At 44.9% G+C, this 22015-nt stretch overlaps 1 protein-coding gene across 1 annotated transcript in view; it reads right to left on the bottom strand.

The window, feature by feature from the left end:
• met (MET proto-oncogene, receptor tyrosine kinase) overlaps positions 1-22015 on the bottom strand; it is a 91128-nt gene that overhangs the window by 67202 nt on the left and 1911 nt on the right. The window contains exons 2-3 of the mRNA XM_083973844.1: positions 21435-21778; positions 20136-21073 (exon numbers count right to left, since the gene is read on the bottom strand). Of these exons, the coding sequence (XP_083829970.1) occupies positions 20136-21073; positions 21435-21777 (1281 nt within the window). The 5' untranslated portion in view covers position 21778. The remainder of the gene's footprint in view (positions 1-20135; positions 21074-21434; positions 21779-22015) is intronic.

Below are 22015 nucleotides of genomic sequence, written 5' to 3' on the forward strand. Positions count from 1 at the left end.
TAAATCCTCACTGCAGCTTCCAGCCTCTAAATCAGCTGAAGTGGTTGACCGATGACCATCCGCCTCCTTCCTCTCCTAAAATATCATCATCTCTCAGGACATAGATTTTTCATCGCTACACTGCTCGACACAGGAACTTATTTTTGTTTTTTTTTCTAACATGTATCAACAGATTTGTTCTCGTCTTCGTCTGAGAATTCAGGAGATTTATGCGATTCAAAAACAAGGAGGACGGGTGATGGACGGCTGAGTTTGGTGATCAGGAGCCAAGAGACACTCGCACTGTTTCTCCTTCTCCTCCTCTGGTTCTTCAGATGAGCTTTCCATCTGAAAACCCACACACACAGTTCAGCTCAGACTGACACAGAAGCCCAAAGCTGCAGATCAAAGGGAATTAAAAAAAAAAAAGAAAAGAAAAAAGGTCGAGCTCCAGATAAAGAGGCTCGACGCGGACCGAGGGGAAAAGTTTAGAAAATTATTCACCAAGGTCAGTTTCTGTGGTATTTATGCAACAGACGGATCGTTTTCCCTTTGATGACTGATATCAGGTTACGGCCGCGCGGCTCTTTACCCAAGGTGTTTCATAAAAAGCCCCCCCCACCCCTACCCCATCGCCCCCACCCCTCCACCACCGACACATGAGATACGTTACACCGTATTAAAGCCTCAGCTCGTCACGCTCGGTCTACGCTTTCTGCAGGAAACATACGTAGAGAAAAAATAAAAAACACTCAGGACGGACGCGTTCTTTTTTTTTCTTTCTCCTTGTCACTTTTTATTTGTTTAAACACTGAGATCACGGACGGCAGCGGCAACAGCGGTTTAAGGGTCTAGATCTGGATCTTCGTAGAGAGGATGGAAGTGCATCAGTCCTAGAAGCTCAGAGTGGGTTCGTCCACTGAAAATCGATCACTTATTTGATTCCTTCAGGCTCCTTCAGGCCACGTTTCTGAGTGTCTTGTGCAAAGAACTGAACCAAACGATTCCTTAGTGTGTGAATGTGTAGAAGAATCACTGTGTGTGTTCAGGAAATGGCCCTGCATGTGTGTGTGTGTGTGTGTGTGTGTGTGTGTGCGTGTGTGGCTTCCAGTGTTAAGTGTTGTCCATTTACAGTTAAGATTAGATAAGATAAGACTGTATTTAACCCTCAGTGGGGAAATTTACAAGTAACAGCAGCTGGTAGAAGCCGAGTCAGGAGTAAATAGGATACTGAATAAGGAAATGAATCATAGTTTTAATTAAAAAAAAAAAAAAGTGTAAAACTAGAGATTTAATAAAAATAAAGTCGGTAAAGAAGCTTCATTTGCACTTAGACATCATCCATCCATCTATTGGCTGTACCACTTATCCAGCCCCAGGGTTTGAACCTGGATAGTTCTTGCCACCACTTTATAGTAGATTTCTATATTTTCTGTTTCGCATTTGTTGAACTTTTTATTTCTGTTCGGCACATTGAATAAAAATCTGTATTTAGAGTTAGTTGCAAACCGATTTACATCGTCTTTGTCTCGTTTTTGTTTGTGACTTTTCAGTTTTCGTCAACAAGTCGTCCGTTTGGTTTTAACTCTGCGACGAGAGAGGATTTTAAACCTGGTGTTGATGTTGACGTTTGTCTCCGGTCTTATCCACACAGAAACTTAACCTTTTCCCTGAACTGTCTTTTTCTTTTCTTTTTCGTTCTTTAAAAGTTTAGAGAAGACGACGTGGAGCATGCACGCTGGATACAAACTCTACAAGAAGAAGAAGAAGTAGAAGAAGTTTTGGTTGTTTACATGAAAATGAAAAAGTGGCGTTTGGAGATTTGTTCACTCAAACAGTGTAGTCACTTCTTATATTTATACAACCGCTGAGGGAAAATAAAAAGTGTAACATGGATGAATATGGATGTGAACGACCCCGGACGCCCCGGGTCCTGATGTTTTTGCGACTCGATGAGAAACGACACGTGTGTAATTTTCTGGGGTGCAAACGAACGCCACATCGCGCTCGGCTCCTCCAGCCTGGACGATATTACTCACTCAGGACGTTATTTCAGAGCATTAATGTCTTTCTGGGGTCTGATCAATCACCGGGAAGTGACGGCCGAGCGCCGCCATCACTCGCAGCTGCCGTGCGCTACACATGCTCCTAATTACAGAAACACATGAGCGCGTAAAGGAGGAGGAGGACCGGCTGATTTAGTGTAGAGCCGAGGGAGGGGGGGGGGGGGGGCAGAGGGGGGCTGCTCTGGGGAGTTAGCACCAATCATCTACTGGAATGAGTTTATTAGCACTAGCGTTAGCCTTCTCCTGTTGATTGCCATAACAACCACAGAGGGGTTTAAAAGTGCAGCCACACACACGGTTCGAGCGGCTTCGCCAAAGTAACTCCACTTTAATTCAGAGGAAAGGGGCAACACGAGTTTTAAAAAAGATAAAACCTGACGTTTTTTAAAGTAACTCAGCCAAATCTCTCCCTTTTTCCTTTTTTCTTTTCTTTTCTGTTTTTTTTTTTTACCCAGAATTCCTGCTTCCTAGCAGTCTGGAATAATCAAATCCATCCACCGGTGCAGACACTTGGCAGAAGCCGCCACAGCGAAGATTTGACTGTGAGCAGAAGCTGCTGCTGCCAAAAACGACCATTTAAAGCCCAGAACATTCACGACTGGAAGTGGCTCCTTCTGCTTTGCTTTTTTTTTGGGGGAGAGGGTAGAGGGGGGGTTGAGATTTTTTCGATCAGAGCTGAACGGAGTGAGGCCTCGCTGATCGTATGTGAGGTAACTGGAGAGGCTGCAGCCCAGAAGCAGCAGCCGCCAGATCTCCTCAGGTTGTAAAGAAAGAAGAAGTTCCAGCCGGCGAGTCGAGCCGAGGGTCAACGCGAGGCCTTCGAACGACGCTACCCTCAGCTCGGCTCAGCTCGGCTCCGTCTTGGATGAGATGAGTTCGCTGGCAGAAGACGGTGCGTTCATGCTCACAGGAGGCAGGAGCTCAGATCAGAGCCAGATGAAGAAAAAAAAAAAACTAAACAAATAAGGAGAGCGGCCGGCCGGCGACACGCCAGAGAGAGGAATTGGCCTGGAAGAGAGCGTTCAAGGGCGAGCAGACGTTTCACCGAGTGACACAAGGAGAGAAGCTAGAAGTATCGTCCCCAAAAAGATGTCTTTGATTTTCTTTTATAGGAGAAGGTCTTTATGAATTCTCCATAAAACAAGTGGCTGCGTGTCGTGACGGATCGCAGGTGGCGTCCAGTTGTCTCTGCTGCACGGAGACACGAACAGATGAGAAGCAGCAGCAGCAGCGTCGTCTCCTCCTCGCTCCGCAGAGAGCTCATAATAACAACCAGCACAACAAAGCAGCATTGTGCTACTTCTTTCACACTTGTAAAAAACTCCTGGAAGTTGGCATCTGGCTCTGCACACACACACACTAGAAGATCTGCAGGGATTGTGCCCTGAATAATTTTTGCTGCATCTGCTTCACTGAGGCCCCAGGCCCAGAGCCAGGGAGGGTTTTTCTGTTTTTTTCGGTTCTTTTTTAAAGGGATAGTTCAACATTTTGGCAAATTGGCCCATTGCCGTAATCCCTATAGTCATAGCAGTAGGTTTGTTACCTTTAATTGTTGGTGCAAGCTATTTTTAGAACGGCGGAGCAGAACCGTGAGCTGCTCAGAGCTACGCTACAGAGGGTAATGGGATTTCTTGGTTTCTCTCATCAAATACACAATCCAACAACTCCACAACGCTCTGGTGGACAAGTTGTGACCTGCACATTCACCACGCTATGAGATAATAACAGGACGTTACCAGATAGAGTTGTTTTAGAGGGAAATGCAGAGACTGCTTGATGAAAAACTGTCCCTGAAGGCAACGTGCATCAGCGGTTTTGCATGAATTTACCTCTACAACAACTCTGTCTGGTAACGTTCTGTTATTATCTCATAGCGTGGTGAATGTGCAGGTCACAACTTGTCCACCAGAGCGTTTTGGAGTAGTTGGATTGTGTATTTGATGAGTTTGATGAGGGAAACCAAGAAATCCCATGAGCCTCTGTAGCGTAGCTCTGAGCAGCTCACGGCTCTGCTCCGCCGTTCTAAAAATAGCTTGCACCGACAAGTAAAGGTAACAAACCTACTGCTATTACTATAGGGATTATGGCAAAGGGGCCAATTTGCCAAAATGTTGAACCATCCCTTTAAACTCTCAGGACTGGATGATGGTCTGACTCCGAGGGCTCGTTTCCATGTTTTAGTTTTTTAAACAAACAAAAAAAGAACAAAACAGCTCCGGCTGGAAGGTGTGTGATGCAATAACGGTGTTTTTGTGAGTGCTGAGTGGAAACTTGTAATCAAATTTCTGCCCTTTAAACAACACATCAATTTAGTCACATTTGCAAAAACCTACAAAAAAAATAAAATAAAAAAGCACAAATTCCCATAAAATAAAACCAGCTGTTTTGGGGGAAATCACCTCATGTTTTTAGATGTTTTCTTCTTTTTAAACCCGGCACACTCATCCAGCTGCTGACAGAAAAAGAAAACAGAACGAAGCTGTTAACCGTAAAAAATAAGACGACGGCAGCGCTCACTTCCAAGAAAAAGTCTCAGGTGTGAGTTCACCTTCCTCCTGCAGCCGTGATTCAAGCAGCGATCACTGATGAGCAGGATAAGATCAAAGAGCGACTAGATTCCTCCTCCGTTGGTGCTGCATTGTTTGGGAGCATGGTCAACAGGTGGAGGAGGGGGGGGTGAGGGGGTAAAAGCCAAATAAGTTTGCGGACAGAGAGGATAAAGAGGATAAAGAGGAGGAACCCCCCCCCCCCCACACACACACACCTCCACCTCATTTACCTGCGTACACAGTCACACAGTGAGGAACAATCCCTCCGTTTGCATTGTGAGGGGATTTACTGTGTGAGCAGGATCAGACCCTCGACTGGAGCGGCTTAGAGTTATGAGGGGGGGGGGGGGGGGGGGGGGGGTAATTCACAGGGTTATCTGAGTCATCTGGAAGAATGGGGGAAATCTAGAGCTGATAAAGGCTCACACACACACAGATACACACACACACTCACACACACAGGAAACAGCAGATTGTCCAATTCAAACAAGAATCAATGGTTCAATTTGTCCGAATGTCCAAGAAACATTCTCACATGTAGAAGATGAGATGTTTAGCTTTGGCATGTCCCTTTGTTGTAGTTTTTTCAATCATAATTGATCAGTTTTGTATTTTATAAGGAAACTGGAGAGAAACCGAGAGAAACAGGGAATACACAACTCACACAACCGCCTTGTTCAGTAGATCTTCTGCCTTTAAACCACTTTAGTGCTTGTAATGTTTGTAATGTGCATTTACATAGAAAGCCAACAGCAACATTAATGCATTAGTATTAATGTCTCTGCTGAGAATATGCTGTCTATAAAACCTCAACCTCAGTCAATATATTGTGCAGATGTGGCTCAGGAGGTTGAGCGGTCGCTGGTTAAACTCCTGTCCCCTAGTTGAAGTGTCTCAGTGTCTCTTTGGGACAAACACTGGACACCAAACTCCACGGCTGAGAGGATAATAAGCCGTCTATTACAACATCTGTAGGACGGACCGACCAGATGTTTCAGTCCACGTCTCCTCCTCATCACATCGACCTAAACAACCCACGTTTCACCTTCTTTCTTTCTTTCTTTCTTTTCTTTTTAAACCTACTCCTGACTCTAATTCCTGCAGCTTGAGCAGTGCGAGGCGGCTGACGTCAGCTCTGCTCCGTCCTCCTGGCGGCTGCGGCCTCGGGCCTGCTGGGATCATTTGCTGCTCTAGTGAACTTTGTGATTATGAGCGTTTCAAAGGGGACGGACTCAGGGAGCTATGACGGCGCTCCGAGGATCCAGAGCCAAGGAAATGAGAAGCGATCCGGGGTCGAGGTGAGGCCGCTACCTCAGGACAGCAGCAGGGAGGAAAAAAATAAAAAGAAGTGGAAGAAGAAGGAGGAGATTGGTTTTGGTCCTTGATGGGAGTTGGGGGGTTGACAGATAAGCATCCACACGCCTCATTTCAGAGCGGAGCAGGATATCGCCATGTGGTGAAATAGAAAGAGTAGGAGGCCACGCCGCTGATTAGGAAATAGCTCGGGGGTCTTGACTCATCAGCTCAGCGGACTCCTCCATTTTTGACACTGAACAAGTCTATCATGCATCGCTCCTGGCGCTGCTGGTAAGAAAACATTTAAAGACGTCCAATCAGAGACGGGTCTGTCAGCGAGCTGCTATTTACGGAAAGTATCTCATTCGCAAGTGTCAAAACAGAGAGATGACACAGTGATCACAAACGGCACTTGGTGGAAACAAAGTGTTTCACAGGCATCAAACCTCACGTCTCTGCAGAGGTGCACTGCAAAAACTAAAAAAAAGTATCTTACCAAGAATATTTGTCTTATTTCTAGTCGAAATGTCATTTCTAGTCAAAACAAATCTCATTAAGACTCATCACATAAAAAGTAGCTTGTTTTTAGACACTTTTTACTTCTTTCAAGTATATTTTCACTTGAAATAAGTAGAAAAATCTGATAGTGGAGCAAGTTTTTCTTTCTTATTACAAGGACAAAAAACTTGCCTTCACTGGCAGATTTTTCTACTTGTTTCAAGTGAAAATTGTTTGAAACAAGGGAAAATTATCTAAAAACAAGTTCATTTTTAGGTGATGAGTCTTATTTTAAGTGGAAAGAGACATCTTGACATCTTGACAAGAAAGAAGAGAAATATTCTTGGAAAGATTTTGAGTTTTTGCAGTGTGCAACGGGTTGGATGCAGAGGTTGACATCTCAAAACCCAAAGACGAAGAGTAAAAACAGCAGATGATGAGTGGTAGCGGCTCTAACAGTCCTTATCATCGGCCATGTGCGCTCTCGGTAATTTCCCACTCCTGCGTGATGTTGGCGACAGCTTGCAGGCACGGACGGTTTGCATATTTACTATACTCCAGTCTTTTATCAAGAGAGGGCTGTGGGTTGTGGGTTGGGGGGGGCAGAGATAAGATGTGCACACACAAAAAGCCGGCATGCACAAGGATTTGCACACACTTCCATCTCTCCTGCAAAAAGAAAAAAAGAAAAAAAGAAAACACAAGCAAGCAGGCAGAGCTGCAGCAGCGTTAATGATCAACTCTGCAGACTGAAGCCAAACGCTGAGCGAGAGAAGGACGGTGAAGAAATGCCTGCACACGGCCGAGGATGTTGAAACAACGAAACCTTCTGACAGTTTTACCTCCTGCTATCCAAGACTTATGAAACCTGTTGGTGTGTGTGTGTGTGTGTGTGTGTGTGTGTGTGTGTGTGTGTGTGTGTGTGTGTGTGTGTGTGTGTGTGTGTGTGTGTGTTGTGTGTGTGTGTGTGTGTAAGGCGATCCTAATGGAGCTGCGGTTCGGATCATGACTTCACTTCAACCTTCTTCTGCTGTTGAGAGGCAGAGAGCTTCAGTGACATCAGATCCAGTCCAAGTCTTTGTTGCTCTTGTGTTTTTCTTTAATGCCTTTGCAGCTGGATGTGGGCGCTGACCAACCCCAACCCTCTCCTCACCCAACAAAAAAAAGAAAAAAAAAAAGGGGACGGGACCTGCCTGGACTCGGCTGCCAGGTGACGCAACGGCCCACCTGAGGGGTTGGAGGGGCGGAGGCACGTACACCTCACACAATTAAATCCCAAGTTCTCATGATCAGAAGTTCAGATAATTGTATGTTTTTATAAAGATCAGGGCTGAGACTGAACTATTTCACATGATGTGATAACTTTACTTTGTTTTGGTTTTTATTTGTTTGTGTTTTTTTTTTCTCTGATATTTAAAGCCCCAGTATGTAACTTATTTGGCTTTTATTGGCAAAAATCAAATATAGCTTTCATAAATACGTATTTCACTGAAGTCGAATCACACCCGCATTCAAATGAAAGCTTTCTCGTACCTTAGAATGAGTTGTTACAAGTCGTTACAAATACATAAGTGGCCGACGCACCGAACCGAGGCGGCGGCCATGTTGCATCGCCATTTTTTTACGTTCAGTGGCAGCGTGACCGTAGGTTACCACGGAAACTCAGCGGAGCTGTGGGCTCGGCCTGTTAAAACTGTCACCACTGTGTAGTGTGAGGAAGGACGGAGGCACTGGTGTTGCATTCAGGTGCAGTCAGGCAGACGGCCGTCGGCAAACCAACCGGATGTCATTTTACTCCACGAGAGAAAGACGGTAAAACGTTGGTCAGGTAAACAATACGACATCACCATGACAACATATTGTCAAGCCTGTATTGTTTTGCCTCGTGCTGGCGGACCACTTGTTTACATAGACGCTTCTTTATCCTGTTACATGCAGCGTCTGTTGTCTGTCTGACGTCTGCCCGATTTCACGTGAATGCAACATCAAGAATACGTTCAGATATGCAGCCGCACCGCTAGATTGGGGGAATTCCTACATATACCTTTAAAAATGTCTTTACTACTATATATTTAAATACTGTTAATCTTATTGGTTCCAGTCTTTTCTGGTTTAGTTTAGTTTTTATGTATGTTTGTTCGTTTGCTTGTTTGTTTTTCATATAGTAAGAATGCTAAGTATCTTAATTTGGTATGTACTGTAGGACAGGCATTAATATGAGCATTATGCTTCTGCCTGTGCCTTTTCAGTCACTGCCCTGTCGATAAAGTTTGTAGCTATTATGTGATGTGACTGAATAAAGAATTTCATCATCATCATTACAACACTGACCGTGCACCATGAACTTCACTAGAAGTCTAGAGTTGAAACCGCTGAGACTTCTGGAGAAAAACAAGTCAGGTTGAATCAAATTAAAACGTTGAGGTTCAGCAGCTCTGTATTTTCGTTTCTTCTTCTTCCATTGTATTTTATTTATTTACTTTCCACTCAAGCGAAGATCTACAGTATTTGTAGCTTTAAGAACCAGTTTTACCTCTCCTCTAGTAACAACAGCTCGGTGCCAATCATCTTATGTAATTCATGCAACATGGGACCTTTATTGATATTCATGTGTGAAACGCTGCAACCTGCGACATTTTGGCAGCGTGTTTGTTAAACTTATGGACTTATGTGGAGGCCCTCTGCTGTTCTGAGATCAGTCACGATGCTGCACGTCACTGCATGTCACTGTGTGTGAACCCTGTACTAAATTACTTTAATGGTCTCATCTTAAATATGTTTAACTTGATAAACTACTTCTCCTGGTCCACATGTGTGAGGACGAGGAGTTGGAGTGAACTGTGGAGCAGCTTTAACTCTTTCATAGACATGAATGGAGGTGTGGGCTCCTCTGTGCGGGCGTGTCACCGTCAGATTGAGCATCATGCAGCAGCAGCAGCGGTTGTGGAAGAAGTGCAACTCTCTGTTGACCGTGCATGGTATTTTGCTGACCGCGGGAAGCGTCACCGATGATGCAAAATGTGGTTTAACACGACAACAGGTCACGCAGTTTCAGGAACTGCAAAACAAACTGTTGTTGTTTTAGTTTAGTGTTTTGGTAAAAGGATTCGTGCACTGATCTCTCTCGTCTCCACAGCTCTGTGAGCAGCCGTGATCTGATTTCACGCTGCTGCTGCGTCTGTGGAGTCTGCGTTTTTTCTTTTTCTTCCATTTACTCACTGAACTGTTTCAAAAACCCCTGGTGTCAGACTGGTGTTTACTTGTGTTACGAGCTTATGCATGTGTGAAGATCTGAGTGCGAGACAGATACAGCAGATCTCATCTATTCACGGTCTTCTTTATCAGGAGCGAGGAGGAGGAGGAGGAGGAGGAGGAGGAGGAGGACGACAGGGACAGGACGGGACAAGAACGTAGTATTTTCATTCTTTTGTTTGATCCCGGACGCTGCCGAGGAGCCGCCCGCCTCCTTTACCGTAAGAGCAGCGCTGGGTTCTGCACACAGGCTCGGGCATGCGTTACACAATCCGTGACATCTGTGGTTACAAAAAAAAATAACCAAAACATCAACGAAACGAAACGTAGCGGCTCCACTGTGCTTGTTTTACATTGTTTTAATGCGTCTACTCATCCCGCTGTGGAGGAGATTAGCGCCGTCTTGTGTGGCGTGACGCAGACGTAGACCCTGACTGATAACTTCCTCCTGACGCACGCCATCAAATGTAAAGAAATGCATTCATCAACACGTCCAAATCGGACTGAATCGTCTCAAAACAAACTTTTTTATCGAGTAAAAAATCATTTATAAACTCTTCTTCTCTCCACATCGGCTTCAATTACTTTTAATTACAACATTGTCTCCCCCCACTGTCCTCTGTCCTCTCAGTAAATGTCTCTGTCTCTGTGTCCTGGGAGTGAAGTGGAAAATACTTTGGGAGCTAAATTTTCCAACGGAATAGCTAATGCATTTTCTGGCTGCCAATAGCAGCAAATGTTTATATACTGTGTTTCATCATGCAAGTTCCAACTGTCTCGCCTGGTTTGGATTTCCAAAGAAGCAACATAAAAATAAAAAAAAAGGTCACAGAGGCTTAAAAACTTTATGCAAGAAGCTGCAACTTTAACAAAAAAAAAAGAAAACAAAATGACACTCATTCTTCATCTTCTCCTCCCGGGGGTGTTGTAAAGAAACTGAGTGAACTGTTAATGAAGTTTGATGAGCAGCAGCCACAGTGAGGCCTGCTGCTCCGTGCATCTGCTCTCGTCGTGCACAGGGAGGGGAGGTGGGAGGAGGAGGGGAGGAGGAGGGGAGAGGAGAGGGGAGGGGAGGGTTCGAACAAGTGAACAAATACCAGCTAAGTGATGGCATGAGCAGGCTGGGGCATGTGGGGGCTCAACAACACCGTGGCATCCAGAGCAGAACCCACTGAATCAGCAGCGGGACGACGACGACGAGGCCGAGAGCATTAAGTCCATCTATTGTCTCAGTGAGAGTCTGAGGCCGAGCCGACCCGCATCCGTGTGTCTGTGTGGAAAACTACTGCAAAACACAGAAAGTATCAGCAGCCACTCACACTACCGATGATGATGATGATGAGTAACCGAGGTTATTGCAGGTCGAGATGCAGCTTTTAAAGCTTCGACACGTTTAATTTACAGTGTTTAACAGCGGCTGCGAGGCAATTGATGCACAGTTTGTACGTTTTATGACAGTTTTATTTTGAAGGTCACAGTGAAATATGGATCAGGAGATTAAACTGTTCTTTATAACATGATAACGTTTTATTTTTGGAGTTTGTATCATGCTGACTGTCCACTGTGACCTTCTCTTGTCTAAACTCCTGTTTTGAAATATGCAGCTTCTGTTGAGAGGTTTTGGGGAAAAGGTCAAGTTGAATCAAATTATAGGATGGACTTCCTGCAGGCGCCGGAGAGCTGGACATTAAAGCTCCGTATTTTCTTCCTCTTCTGTGTTGATCTATAAAAATATATATTTATGGTTTTAAGAACCAAAAAAAGCTCTAAGAGTAGTTTTCTATCTTCTCTCTCAGCTTCTCTAACAACAGGTCAGTGTTAGCCAATCAAAAGAGAGGAAGCTGGGAGCCTCTATTATGATTGGTTGACTGTTTTCTGAGTGATCCAAATAGAAATAGAGCAGATTTCAGAATAAAACACCCAGAGAAACCAAAATCCTGCAAAGTGTTGGATGGTCTTGTCCCGTTTGGTGGGCGGGGCTTTGTTGTGACATCACAAAGTGACAGGAAGTCCTGACGGCTGGTTTTAAGGCTCAGTTTCTGAATACAGGCTGTGTGCATTTCTCTGTGGACTGAGGCTTTGATACTTTCACAGTATTAATATAGAACCTAGAGCTGCTTTATAATCAATAAAGACATGGAAATCCCACTGTCTACCATATGGGACCTTTAAAACGGCACCGTATCTATGTTAACAGTGTTTTCTTTATTCATTTTACAAGAGTCAAGCCTCAACTAAGTCAGGTTTCACAGGAATCAAACCCTAAGTCCTTACATCTGTGACAGACGTCTGGCAGGAATCTTAAAGTATTACATTTTCAGCCAACAACCTGCCGCTTCGTCTTTGGCGTTTCCAAAACAAATTTATGTCTCAAATCCTCAGATCCTCAGGTTTGAATCAGGAAAAACTCCAAAAATCCTTTTAACAAGAGAAGGAAACTCAAGGCAGAGCAACAAAGATGGACAGATTTACAGAGAGAGAGAAACATTATTAATCCAAAAAAACCTGCATGTACATGAAGTTCAAATGCCATTAAAGCTCCATAAATCACCGACGGCCATGTTGAGGATCTTTACTAAATAAAACATGCATGCAGCATTCAATTCTCATGGGCTCATGCAAATTCAATGTGTGCAAATAGAATAACGTAACCCGATCTTTCCCAGTTACCCAGCAGCTGATAGATACACAGCGTCCTGGAAGTCACATGACCGGATCTATTCTGACTGTCACACAATGAGAAATTATTAGGGATTCCTCAACACAGTAACATCAAATCAATCGGCCTCTGCATTTTTTTTTTTTAAGCTGCCGTTTAAGAGCGTGTTCATTAAAAACAGACGGGCTAATTAAAATGACTGTCGGTCAAAAGCGTCTCCCCCGGCTGGAATTATATTAGGACACACTATAATCAATCAGGCCGAAGATTCAATTTAAAAGCAATCAGCATTTGGTGGGTTTTCTCGAATCAATGGTAATCCGATGATAATTTTGACCTCGAATGTGGCCGTTCTTTATTTTTAGTCCCAAGCGTTCCCTTTGCTTCCCCGCCGTATAGACGGATGGGAATGGATGCCAGGCGTGTTGGGGATGCGCCAAATCCCTGCCAAGCCTCTGCACACTACATTACCCAGGAAAATGGCCCAACATGTCTCTTCTTTTTCAAAGTGATACCGTCAAGCGAGAAAACACTGAGAGGGTCAGATCAATAGTTTAGAGAGTGTTTTTGATAACTGTCTGTTTCTATCTCTGTATTTCTGCTAATGAAAAACAGAAAACGCCTAAAAAATCACATTAAATCTTTTCTCCATGAAAGGGTCTGCCATGGTTAAAAGTTTATATGAAAGCTCCATACAGTATAAAGGTAGATGTTTGTGTTAAAGCTCCATACAGTATAAAGGTAGATGTTTGTATTAAAGGTCCATACAGTATAAAGGTAGATGTTTGTGTTAAAGCTCCATACAGTATAAAGGTAGATGTCCATGTGTAGTGTGATTATAAAGCAGCTCTAGGTTCTATATTAATACTGTGAAAGTATCAAAGCCTCAGTCAACAGAGAAATGCACACAGCCTGTATTCAGAAACTGAGCCTTAAAACCAGCCGTCAGGACTTCCTGTCACTTTGTGATGTCACAACAAAGCAGTCACACTAAGCCCCGCCCCCCCACCACCTGGACGACACCATCCAACCAACAGTTTGCAGGATTTGGTTTCTCTGAGTGTTTTATTCTGAAATCTGCTCTATTTTTTCATGGATCACTCTGGAAAACAAGTCAGCCAATCAGAAGAGAGGCTCAGAGCATCCTGCTCTCTTCTGATTGGCTGACACCGACCCGTTGTTACCAAAGCTCCAGAGAGAAGCTGAGAGAGAGGAGATGGAAAACTACATTGATATGTTCTTAAAACCACAATTACATCTTTCTGTGGATCAAAATAAAGCCTTAAAACCAGCCGTCACGACTTACTGTGACTTTGTGATGTCACAACAAAGCAGTCACTCAAAGCCCCGCCCACCACCTGGACCCAGGCCCGTTGACAGGGGGGGGCAACCGGGTATGCTGTCCCCGGGCCTCAGGACCATAGGGGCCCCAATTTATTTTACTTTACATTCACATATATAGGGGGGGGGGCCCTATGATGGTGTCTTGTCCCTGGGCCCCAGCAAGTCTGTTGACAGCCCTTGGACCCACCACAATCCAGCACTTGCAGGATTTCGTTGTATACCTAGAATCTGCTCTATTTTCAATGGCCCATTCAAAAAAATAAACCAGCCAGCCAATCGGAAGAGAGACTCTGAGCCTCTTATACAAAATTGTAATTATTAGACTAGTGTTTACAACTGCACCCAGATAAGTAGCATAATAACAGAAATCTACTAAACCACAGTAAGCAGTAGTTACTTTACTTTCATCATGAAGAACAGTCATTATGTCTTTGGCTTCCTGTTGATGGAGCAGCCTGAAGACAGAATCTGCCCCGCGGAGGGAGAGAAGGAGAGAAGGAGAGAGGAGGAGGCAGGTGGGTGGGTGGGAGTGCAGAAACGACAGATCTGCACCGTCACGTAGAGTTTGAGGCACTCATCATTACAACATTTATCATATCTCGCTGCCTAAAACCAGAGTTAAGAGGCCCCGTCTGCCCGAGCTGACAACCACCTCTTAAAAAGACTTCAAACATAACATACTCTTACACGCTGCTGCTGCTTCTCCACCTCATCCCACAACCACAACGACAAAAATAAACCTCCTCCTGCCTCCCTCGTAACATTTACAACCTTTTATGAATTTATGGCCGAGCTTATCTCAAACCCAAACCCTCACGATAGCAAAAAAGAAAAGAAAAGAGTCTACCTGCCATATGCCACTGAATAGGAGCCATAAATCTATTAAGTGGAGCCACGATTAGCTTCAGATGGGCAGTTGTTGAACGGTGCGTCGCGTTGTGTTGTGTTGTGAAAGACGAGGACAAGAGGATACAAGTTAAGACTGTCAGCAATAAAAAAAAAAAAAAAAGAGAGAAGCTGGAAAACGGCTCCCCAAGATAAAAAATAAAAAATAAAAGCTCCTCTGGCTGCAGCGATTCAGCACTCGACCTGCTGCGTCTGCAACAACGTCTTTTAGAAACGGAAATTATTTTTTTTGAAACAGCAGATTTTTGTAGCATTATTTGTCGGCGGCGGCGCTGACTCCTCTCTACTCCTCTGGTTCTGGTCGTGGACGTTATGGGGGGAAATTAAAAAGAAGGATCAGATTAATCATGCAGCTGCAAAAAAAAAAGAATGAAGTCAGCATCGTTTGAAAAGAAACTCACACTAAAAAGTGAGTCAGACAGACAAAGATCGCTGCGATAATTAATATTCGCCGGCACCGAGATGCTCCTGATGAACACCTCCGAGCAAAACTGATGTCATGTCTTTTTTTTTGCGCCGACCCTGTAATCATCAAGTGATTCAACAGGAAGGAATCCGTCTGTCTAATAATGGAATAACTGATCAAAACACACACACACACACACACACGGTGCTTTCACACCGTCGCTGCTATCAGGAGGAAGATGGAAGATGATGAGCGCTCGGTGCACAAAGCAGCTCTTGTTGTTAAAGACTGTTTTTGGAAGCGGAGAAGCGTGACGCGTTAAAGTTGTTTGATTTGCAGCAGGATGAGATGAGGATGATTTTTTTTCTCTCTCTCTCTCTCTCTCTCTCTCTCTGCTCTCTCTCTCTCTCACACACATACACACACACACAGACACACAACAGTGAGCTCAGTGAGTTATCAGTTTACAGGAGAGGAATGCATCTTCGACTTCTGCACATTCCAATAACAACCACAAAATTTGTTCACTGTTAAGCGTTATAGCAGGGAAAACGTTTCACAGCTGCTCATCAAAGACGCCAGAGGACAGAAGGTCTGTGGTATTCAAACGCTCTGCTATCTATCGTCCAACTCTTTTCATACCTCATACTTCGTGACAGAAGAAGTGTTTTTTTTTTGTTGCTGTTGGTTTTTTTTTGCTTTCAGATCTGTGGAGGTCAAAGAAGTTTCTGTCTCCGAAGAAGAAGACGAAGAGGAGGAGGAGGAGGAGGAGGAGCCACGGTTTTCGGAAAATGATGCATCCACCAAAGATCAACCTATAGATGTGACCTCCACTTTCCCACAGGTGCCGGTAACAGGTGGGGGTCGCAGGGGGGGGGGGGGGGGGGGGGAGGAGGACGAGGCCTCGCCGCCAGTGTGGCCGGCTGCCACCGCGGCCCGGGGAGGGATCATCTTCCGCCCAGCTGCTGATGCCCTGTTATCCCCGAGTCATTCATCACGGCTCGCTGAGAGTCAGATATTCACTGCCCCCTCCCCTCCCCTCCCCTCCCACCCTGAACCCCTCAGCTCCCAGCATTCCTCACTTTCCCCCTGTGGATCTCCTCCCGATCGCTGATGGCTGTCGATGTGCCCACTCTCACTCTCACTCTCACTCTCTCTCTGTCTCTCTCACCCACCCACCATGTATTTGCATGCATTTGCAAAGCTGGTTTGAATCTGCGTTAACAGCTTCACCACATGTCACTCTTCATGTCTGTGTGTGTGATCTCCGCTCTGCAGCCGGAGCCTCCGACATCACTACACACACACTCAAGACTGCAGGCAGCAGACAGTGGTGGTGGTGTGTGTGTTTGGAAGTTACAGCTCCTGCAGCAGAACCACAGTACCGGCACACACAGTCAGCTCCGCACATCTGCACACACACACATCCCGGGACGGGTCCAACTAAACACCTTAAGGTTTCTACTTAAAGTGTTGCAAATATGAGAAACGTTTCTTCATTACAGTGAGAAATGAAGAATGTCCTTTGTGCAACGATTCATGAACTTTACTCTAAGTGATCCGTTAATGTAAAAACAAGATAAAAAGTAACCTCAAATACTAAAGTGAACATTGTAGAGAAACCTTAAGGATGGTTTCTGCACCTGCTCTAATTGTAAAGAGCCTTAAACCTCAGACTTTAAGGAAAATCTACACTAAAAGGTATTCTGTGCAACGGTTTAATCAACTTTAAGTGATTCCTTAAGTATATGTCTAAGATAAGAAGAAAATCTCAAATACCTAAGTTAACTTTTTAGGGGAACATTTCTGCAACCTATCAATGTAAGGAACCTTAACTCAGACTCCACTTAAGGTGTTTTGTGCAAAGGTTTACTCAACTTTAAGTGTTTCTTTAAGAGATAATCTAAGATAAGAAGAAAAACCTCTACCTTAAATGAACATTTGAAGGAAATCTTAAAATGTAAAGATGTTTACTGCAACTGGAGCCTTCACTTCACTTTTTTTGTGCGACTGCTCCCTGGTTTCTATCTTCTAAACTGCTCAGTCTGAAAATCAATGAGTGAAACTGGTTCATACATTCCTGTTGTTAACTGCACATTAGTGCAGTTTAAATGCACCGGGGAGTTAGTATCTCTCTGTAACTTTGTTCCCTCTGCAGCGTCGTCGGGCAGATCCTTGTTTATTTTGTGTCTCGTGCTCATTCGAGTGCACGTTCCCACAGATACACAAGTGCAGAGCCATGATGATGATGATGATGATGATGATGCTTTTCTCACTTTGTGCAGGTTATTCACCACAAAAAGGCAGCAAGGAAGAAGAAGAATAAGACAGATATCCCATATAAAACATTAACTATTCAAATAATTGACTTCTGCACAGGTTTTATATGAAAGTCAATGTTTGTTTGGCCTCAGGGACACACACACCACAACACCACACACATTACCATATAAAACTGAATGAAAACCGATGGACGTCAGGAAGCATTAACCAGTATTTCACAAACACACACACACACAGCTGTGAGGACAAGTGTGTGCGATTTGTTATAAATAGTAAAAAAAAAAAGATTGCCGGGGACGACCGACAACCACAATGTTACGGCGCATGGTTGTGGTTTCTGCAGTCGGGCTAATCGCGGCAATAAATGCTGCTGCAGTGGAACTATGGGGAAAACAGCACACACACACGTATACACACACGTATACACATACACAAACACACACACGCCCAGTGTTTTGACAGGATGCTTCCTCAGAAGTGTGCTGTGTGTTTGCATACGACTCCGGCAGCGTGACTCCTGTACGTGCTCGCCCTCGGTTTAATAAATCTGTCATGCAGGAGGTGAGTGACGCTGCGGTGAAGTAAAGATGAAGTCACATGGGAGAGGAGGGGGGGAGGAAGTGGGGGGCACATATCGACAGACTCTTTGGCAGGGTGGTCGGCAGTTAACTTCATGTCACTATTGATCAGGTGATTCGGCCTCATCGATCGGGTCAATGTTGATGGATTGGAGGGGAGGGGAGGGGAGGGGGCGCTGGGAAAGGTAACAACTGGCTCACAGCAACAGGAGGGGTGTGTGTGTGTGTGTGGGGGGGGGGGGGGCTGCTTGGATAAGACATGGAAGAACCACTAAAAAAAAAAAAAAAAAGGTGAACTTTGAGCGTCCAGATGTGACGATTCATCAAAAAAAAGAGACATAATCTATGAGAAACGTTTCTATATTAAGGTGAGAAATGTTGTGTGCAACGATTCGTGAACTTTGAGTGATCCCTTAATGTAAAAAACAAGATAAAAAGTATCCTCAAATACTAAAGTGAACATTGTATATAGAAACCTTAAGGATGGTTTCTGCACCTGCTCTAATTGTAAAGAGCCTTAAACCTCGGACTTCTCCATTAAAGGTGTTTTGTGCGACGGTTTAATCAACTTTAAGTGATTTCTTAAGGATACGTCTAAGATAAGAAGAAAACCTCAAATACCTAAGTGAACTTTTCACAAAAATCACAAAAAAAAAAGGAAAGGTGAACGCGCCGACTTTGAGCTGTAATTTAAAAGGTGTTTACGTCCAGATGTGACGATTCATTCATCATCGTGTGAATATTCACCGATGTAAGAAAAAAAGAGACATATTTGGTGCAGGTGTCCGTCTCCAACACAGACGTCCTCCTGTGATGTTCGGCCAAAATCTGCACAACATTCAACATCCATCTTCACTTTCTGCTCATTTTCAAAATAATTCTGGCTCAGGTTTGTTTCTTCTGCTCTGAGTCTCTACTAATGAATCTAATCTTGTCCCATAAAGCCAGAGATTAAACCATGGACATAAAAGGAGATGTATACAACACAAGACATTTACGGATCGTCCCGAGATGACAGGTGTGTGTGTACGTGTGTGTGTGTGTGTGTGTGTGCAGGTTTGATCTGAACGAGAGGGGTCAGAGGTCAAGGACACAGTGGACACAGTGGACCGGCTGAACCCTGAGACCACCCAGCCACTGAGACGGATAAAAACAACGGAGGCCTGTAAACTTCTACAGGACAGAGAACTAAAGATGACTGATAGAGACTTAAAGATGGAGACGACGCTCAGACTTGTCTCCACTCATAACAAGTCTTCAGCTTAAGAAAAACAACAACAAACGCATCGCTTTGCTGATAAACGACACAAAAAAACCAAAATGCACGTGTTGCATTTGAACTCAGAAGCCGTTGTAGAAGTTTCAGTTGTGGAAAGACATTTTTAAAGGGGACATATTATGGAAATATCACTTGTTTGTCTCACCTTTCAGCCCCCAAAATGTGAGAATTGATTTAAAAAATCTGTAATTTTCAAGCTGTTCCCTTGGTTGTCTGACAATGATGTGTCTAGTTTTTGAACTTACATAACCCCACCCCTACCTGGGACCAGTAGAAGGGGGCGGGGCAAGCAGAGGTTCATTTGCATTTAAAGGGACAGGCACTGCACTGCAAAAACTCAAAATCTTTCCAAGAATATTTGTCTTATTTCTTGTCAAAATGTCTCCATTTTAGTCAAAACTAATCTCTTTCCACTTAAAATAAGACTCATCACCCAAAATTACCTTGTTTTTAGACAGTTTTCACTTGTTTCAAACAAATTTTCAATTGAAATAAGTAGAAAAATCTGCCAATGAAAGCATGTTTTTGTGCTTGTAATAAGAAAGAAAAAATTGCTCAACTATCAGATTTTTCTATTCATTTCAAGTGAAAATATGCTTGAAAAAAGTAAAACGTGTCTAAAAACAAGCTACTTTTTAATGTGATGAGTCCTTTTTTAAGTATAATGAGATTTGTTTTGAGTGGAAATAAGACAAATATTCTTGGTAAGAGTTTGTGTTTTTGCAGTGTGAAACCAGCCGTTCTGAACAGGGCTGTTTTGAACAGCTGTGATGTTTGATCCTTGGGGAATTTTGACCAAAGCATGTCACAGACAACTGGGAACTGTTTAAATTTGTGCAAAAGGGGCAGAATATGTCTCCTTTAAAGCATCGTTTTTCTGGAGAATTTCATTTGTGTCAAAAGAAATAGTTGAATAATGAATAATTTGTACAAAGAAGAAGACGTTCATTCTTCTTTCCTTCCCTGAATAAAGTTGTTGACAGTTATGCAAACAGGAACATTTGCATTTCCCTCCAAAAACAAAACAAAAATGCTCTTACCACGTTGTAGCAGGACCTCCTGTCCGATCCGGTGAAGTGGAACGGGTCGATGGTGCTGCACTGCTTCATGTACTTCTTGAACATGAAGTTGATGTGTTTCAGCGACATGATGCAGACGGCCGAGTTCGGCGTGGGCTCCGGCGAGTCGGGTTTCCCCCTGGCGAAGGCGGCGAACAGCACGTCGTCGCCCTCCTCCACGTTCAGCTGCTTCTGCAGCTCCACGTCGTCGCCCACCTTGGTCACGTGCGCCGCCTGCAGGATGTTGAACACCTTCGTCTCCTTCGCCGACCGCCGCCGCCGCTTGTCGGTGCTGATGCACTCGAGCGGCATCTCCACGTAGCGGCGGATCACCTGGTCCGTGGAGCACATGCGCACGATGCGGGTGTGGTAGGCGCCGGAGCCTCGGCTCACCCGCTGCACGGTCAGGAAGTAGGCGAACGGCCCGCTGTGGAAGGAGTAGACATAGCGCAGGTAGTAGTTTCCTCGGAGCGCCGGGATCAGGTCCATGTGCGCGTTCTTGGAGTAGAAGGTGAAGCCGTTCTGGCTCGTCTTCATCTTCCGCAGCGAGAGCGTGTGGGGGTGCGTCGTCGTCCCGCTGCTGCTTCCTGAACCGGGAATCTCGTTGTTCCCGACGAAGAAGTTGATGAGGTTGCTCTCCACGTTGAGCACCTGGGAACCCGCAGGGCTGACGACCATGTCGGCATCGGCGTCGCCGGATCGCCCGCGGCCTCGCTGCGCCGTGTCGGCGAAGCAGTACACTTCCTCGTCCAGCGTCTTGGGAATGTTGTCTTCCTCCAGGACGTGGAACCTGCAGATGCCGTTGTCCGCCGAGCCGCAGCTGAACAGCCCCTTGTCGTAGATGTTCTCCACCACCAGGGCGATGTTGTGGTTGTCCACCCGGCTGCTGCTGCTGCTGCTGCTGTTTGCTGCGCCGGTCGCTAGGGGTGGGAGAAAAAATCGATTTACATAAATATCGCAATATCTTTTTAAATCGATTTCTTTTTTCAAAAATCGAATTTTTTCTTTTGGAAATTTTTTTTAAATATTGTGCAATGTGCATTTGTTAGACTTTTTACATACAGAGAGTACAGGTTTTGAAAAGGGTTTAAGTTCACTTTATAATGGAGTATGTTAATTCATAGGCTCCTACAGTATTTGTGTGCAGATAAATGTTAAAAATGCAGACTAAAAATCGAGAGAATCGGCAATATCGTAGAATCGCGATTTAAATCGAATCGCCATCCAAAAAAAATCGTAGAAGAATCGAATCGGGAGAAAAGCATATCATCCCAACCCTACCCTGTGTCGCCCTGTGGCCGCACGTCTGGTTGGCGAGCAGCGGCCCCGTGTGGTACTCCGCCAGCTTGGTGAGGTTCGGCGCCAGCGCGTAGATCCGATTCACCGTCCCCACGTAGATGATCCCGTCCAGCGTCACCATGTTCTGGACGGGGAAGTCGGCGGTGAAGGTCGGGAGGTCATAGGTCACGGAGAGGTTGAGTTTGTTGCCGCCACCGCCGCCGCCGCTGCCACCGCTGCTGCTCTCTGGTGGCTCTTTGTCGCACTGAGCGCGTGCGCCGGGACACAGCAGCGTCCACAGCAGCAGCTGCAGCACGAGAGCTCGCAGCCCAGAACCGGGATTCATCCTGTCCCAGAAACAAGACACATGAGACAAATGAGTCGGTGAAACGTGTCTCAGAGGAAAACAAAGACCTCAAAACATTCATCATCATCATCATCATCACATGATCTCTCTCTGGATTATTATATCTGCAACAAGGAGGAAGAAGGAGGCGAGTGTTGCAGCTCATCAACAGGAGCAGTGTGCGGGTGTGAAACCAGCGTTTACTCACTCCACCACAGACCAGAGGAGTCAGTCGCTG

This window comes from Trachurus trachurus, assembly GCF_905171665.1.
Source record: "Trachurus trachurus genome assembly, chromosome: 6".
Lineage (NCBI taxonomy): Eukaryota > Metazoa > Chordata > Actinopteri > Carangiformes > Carangidae > Trachurus > Trachurus trachurus.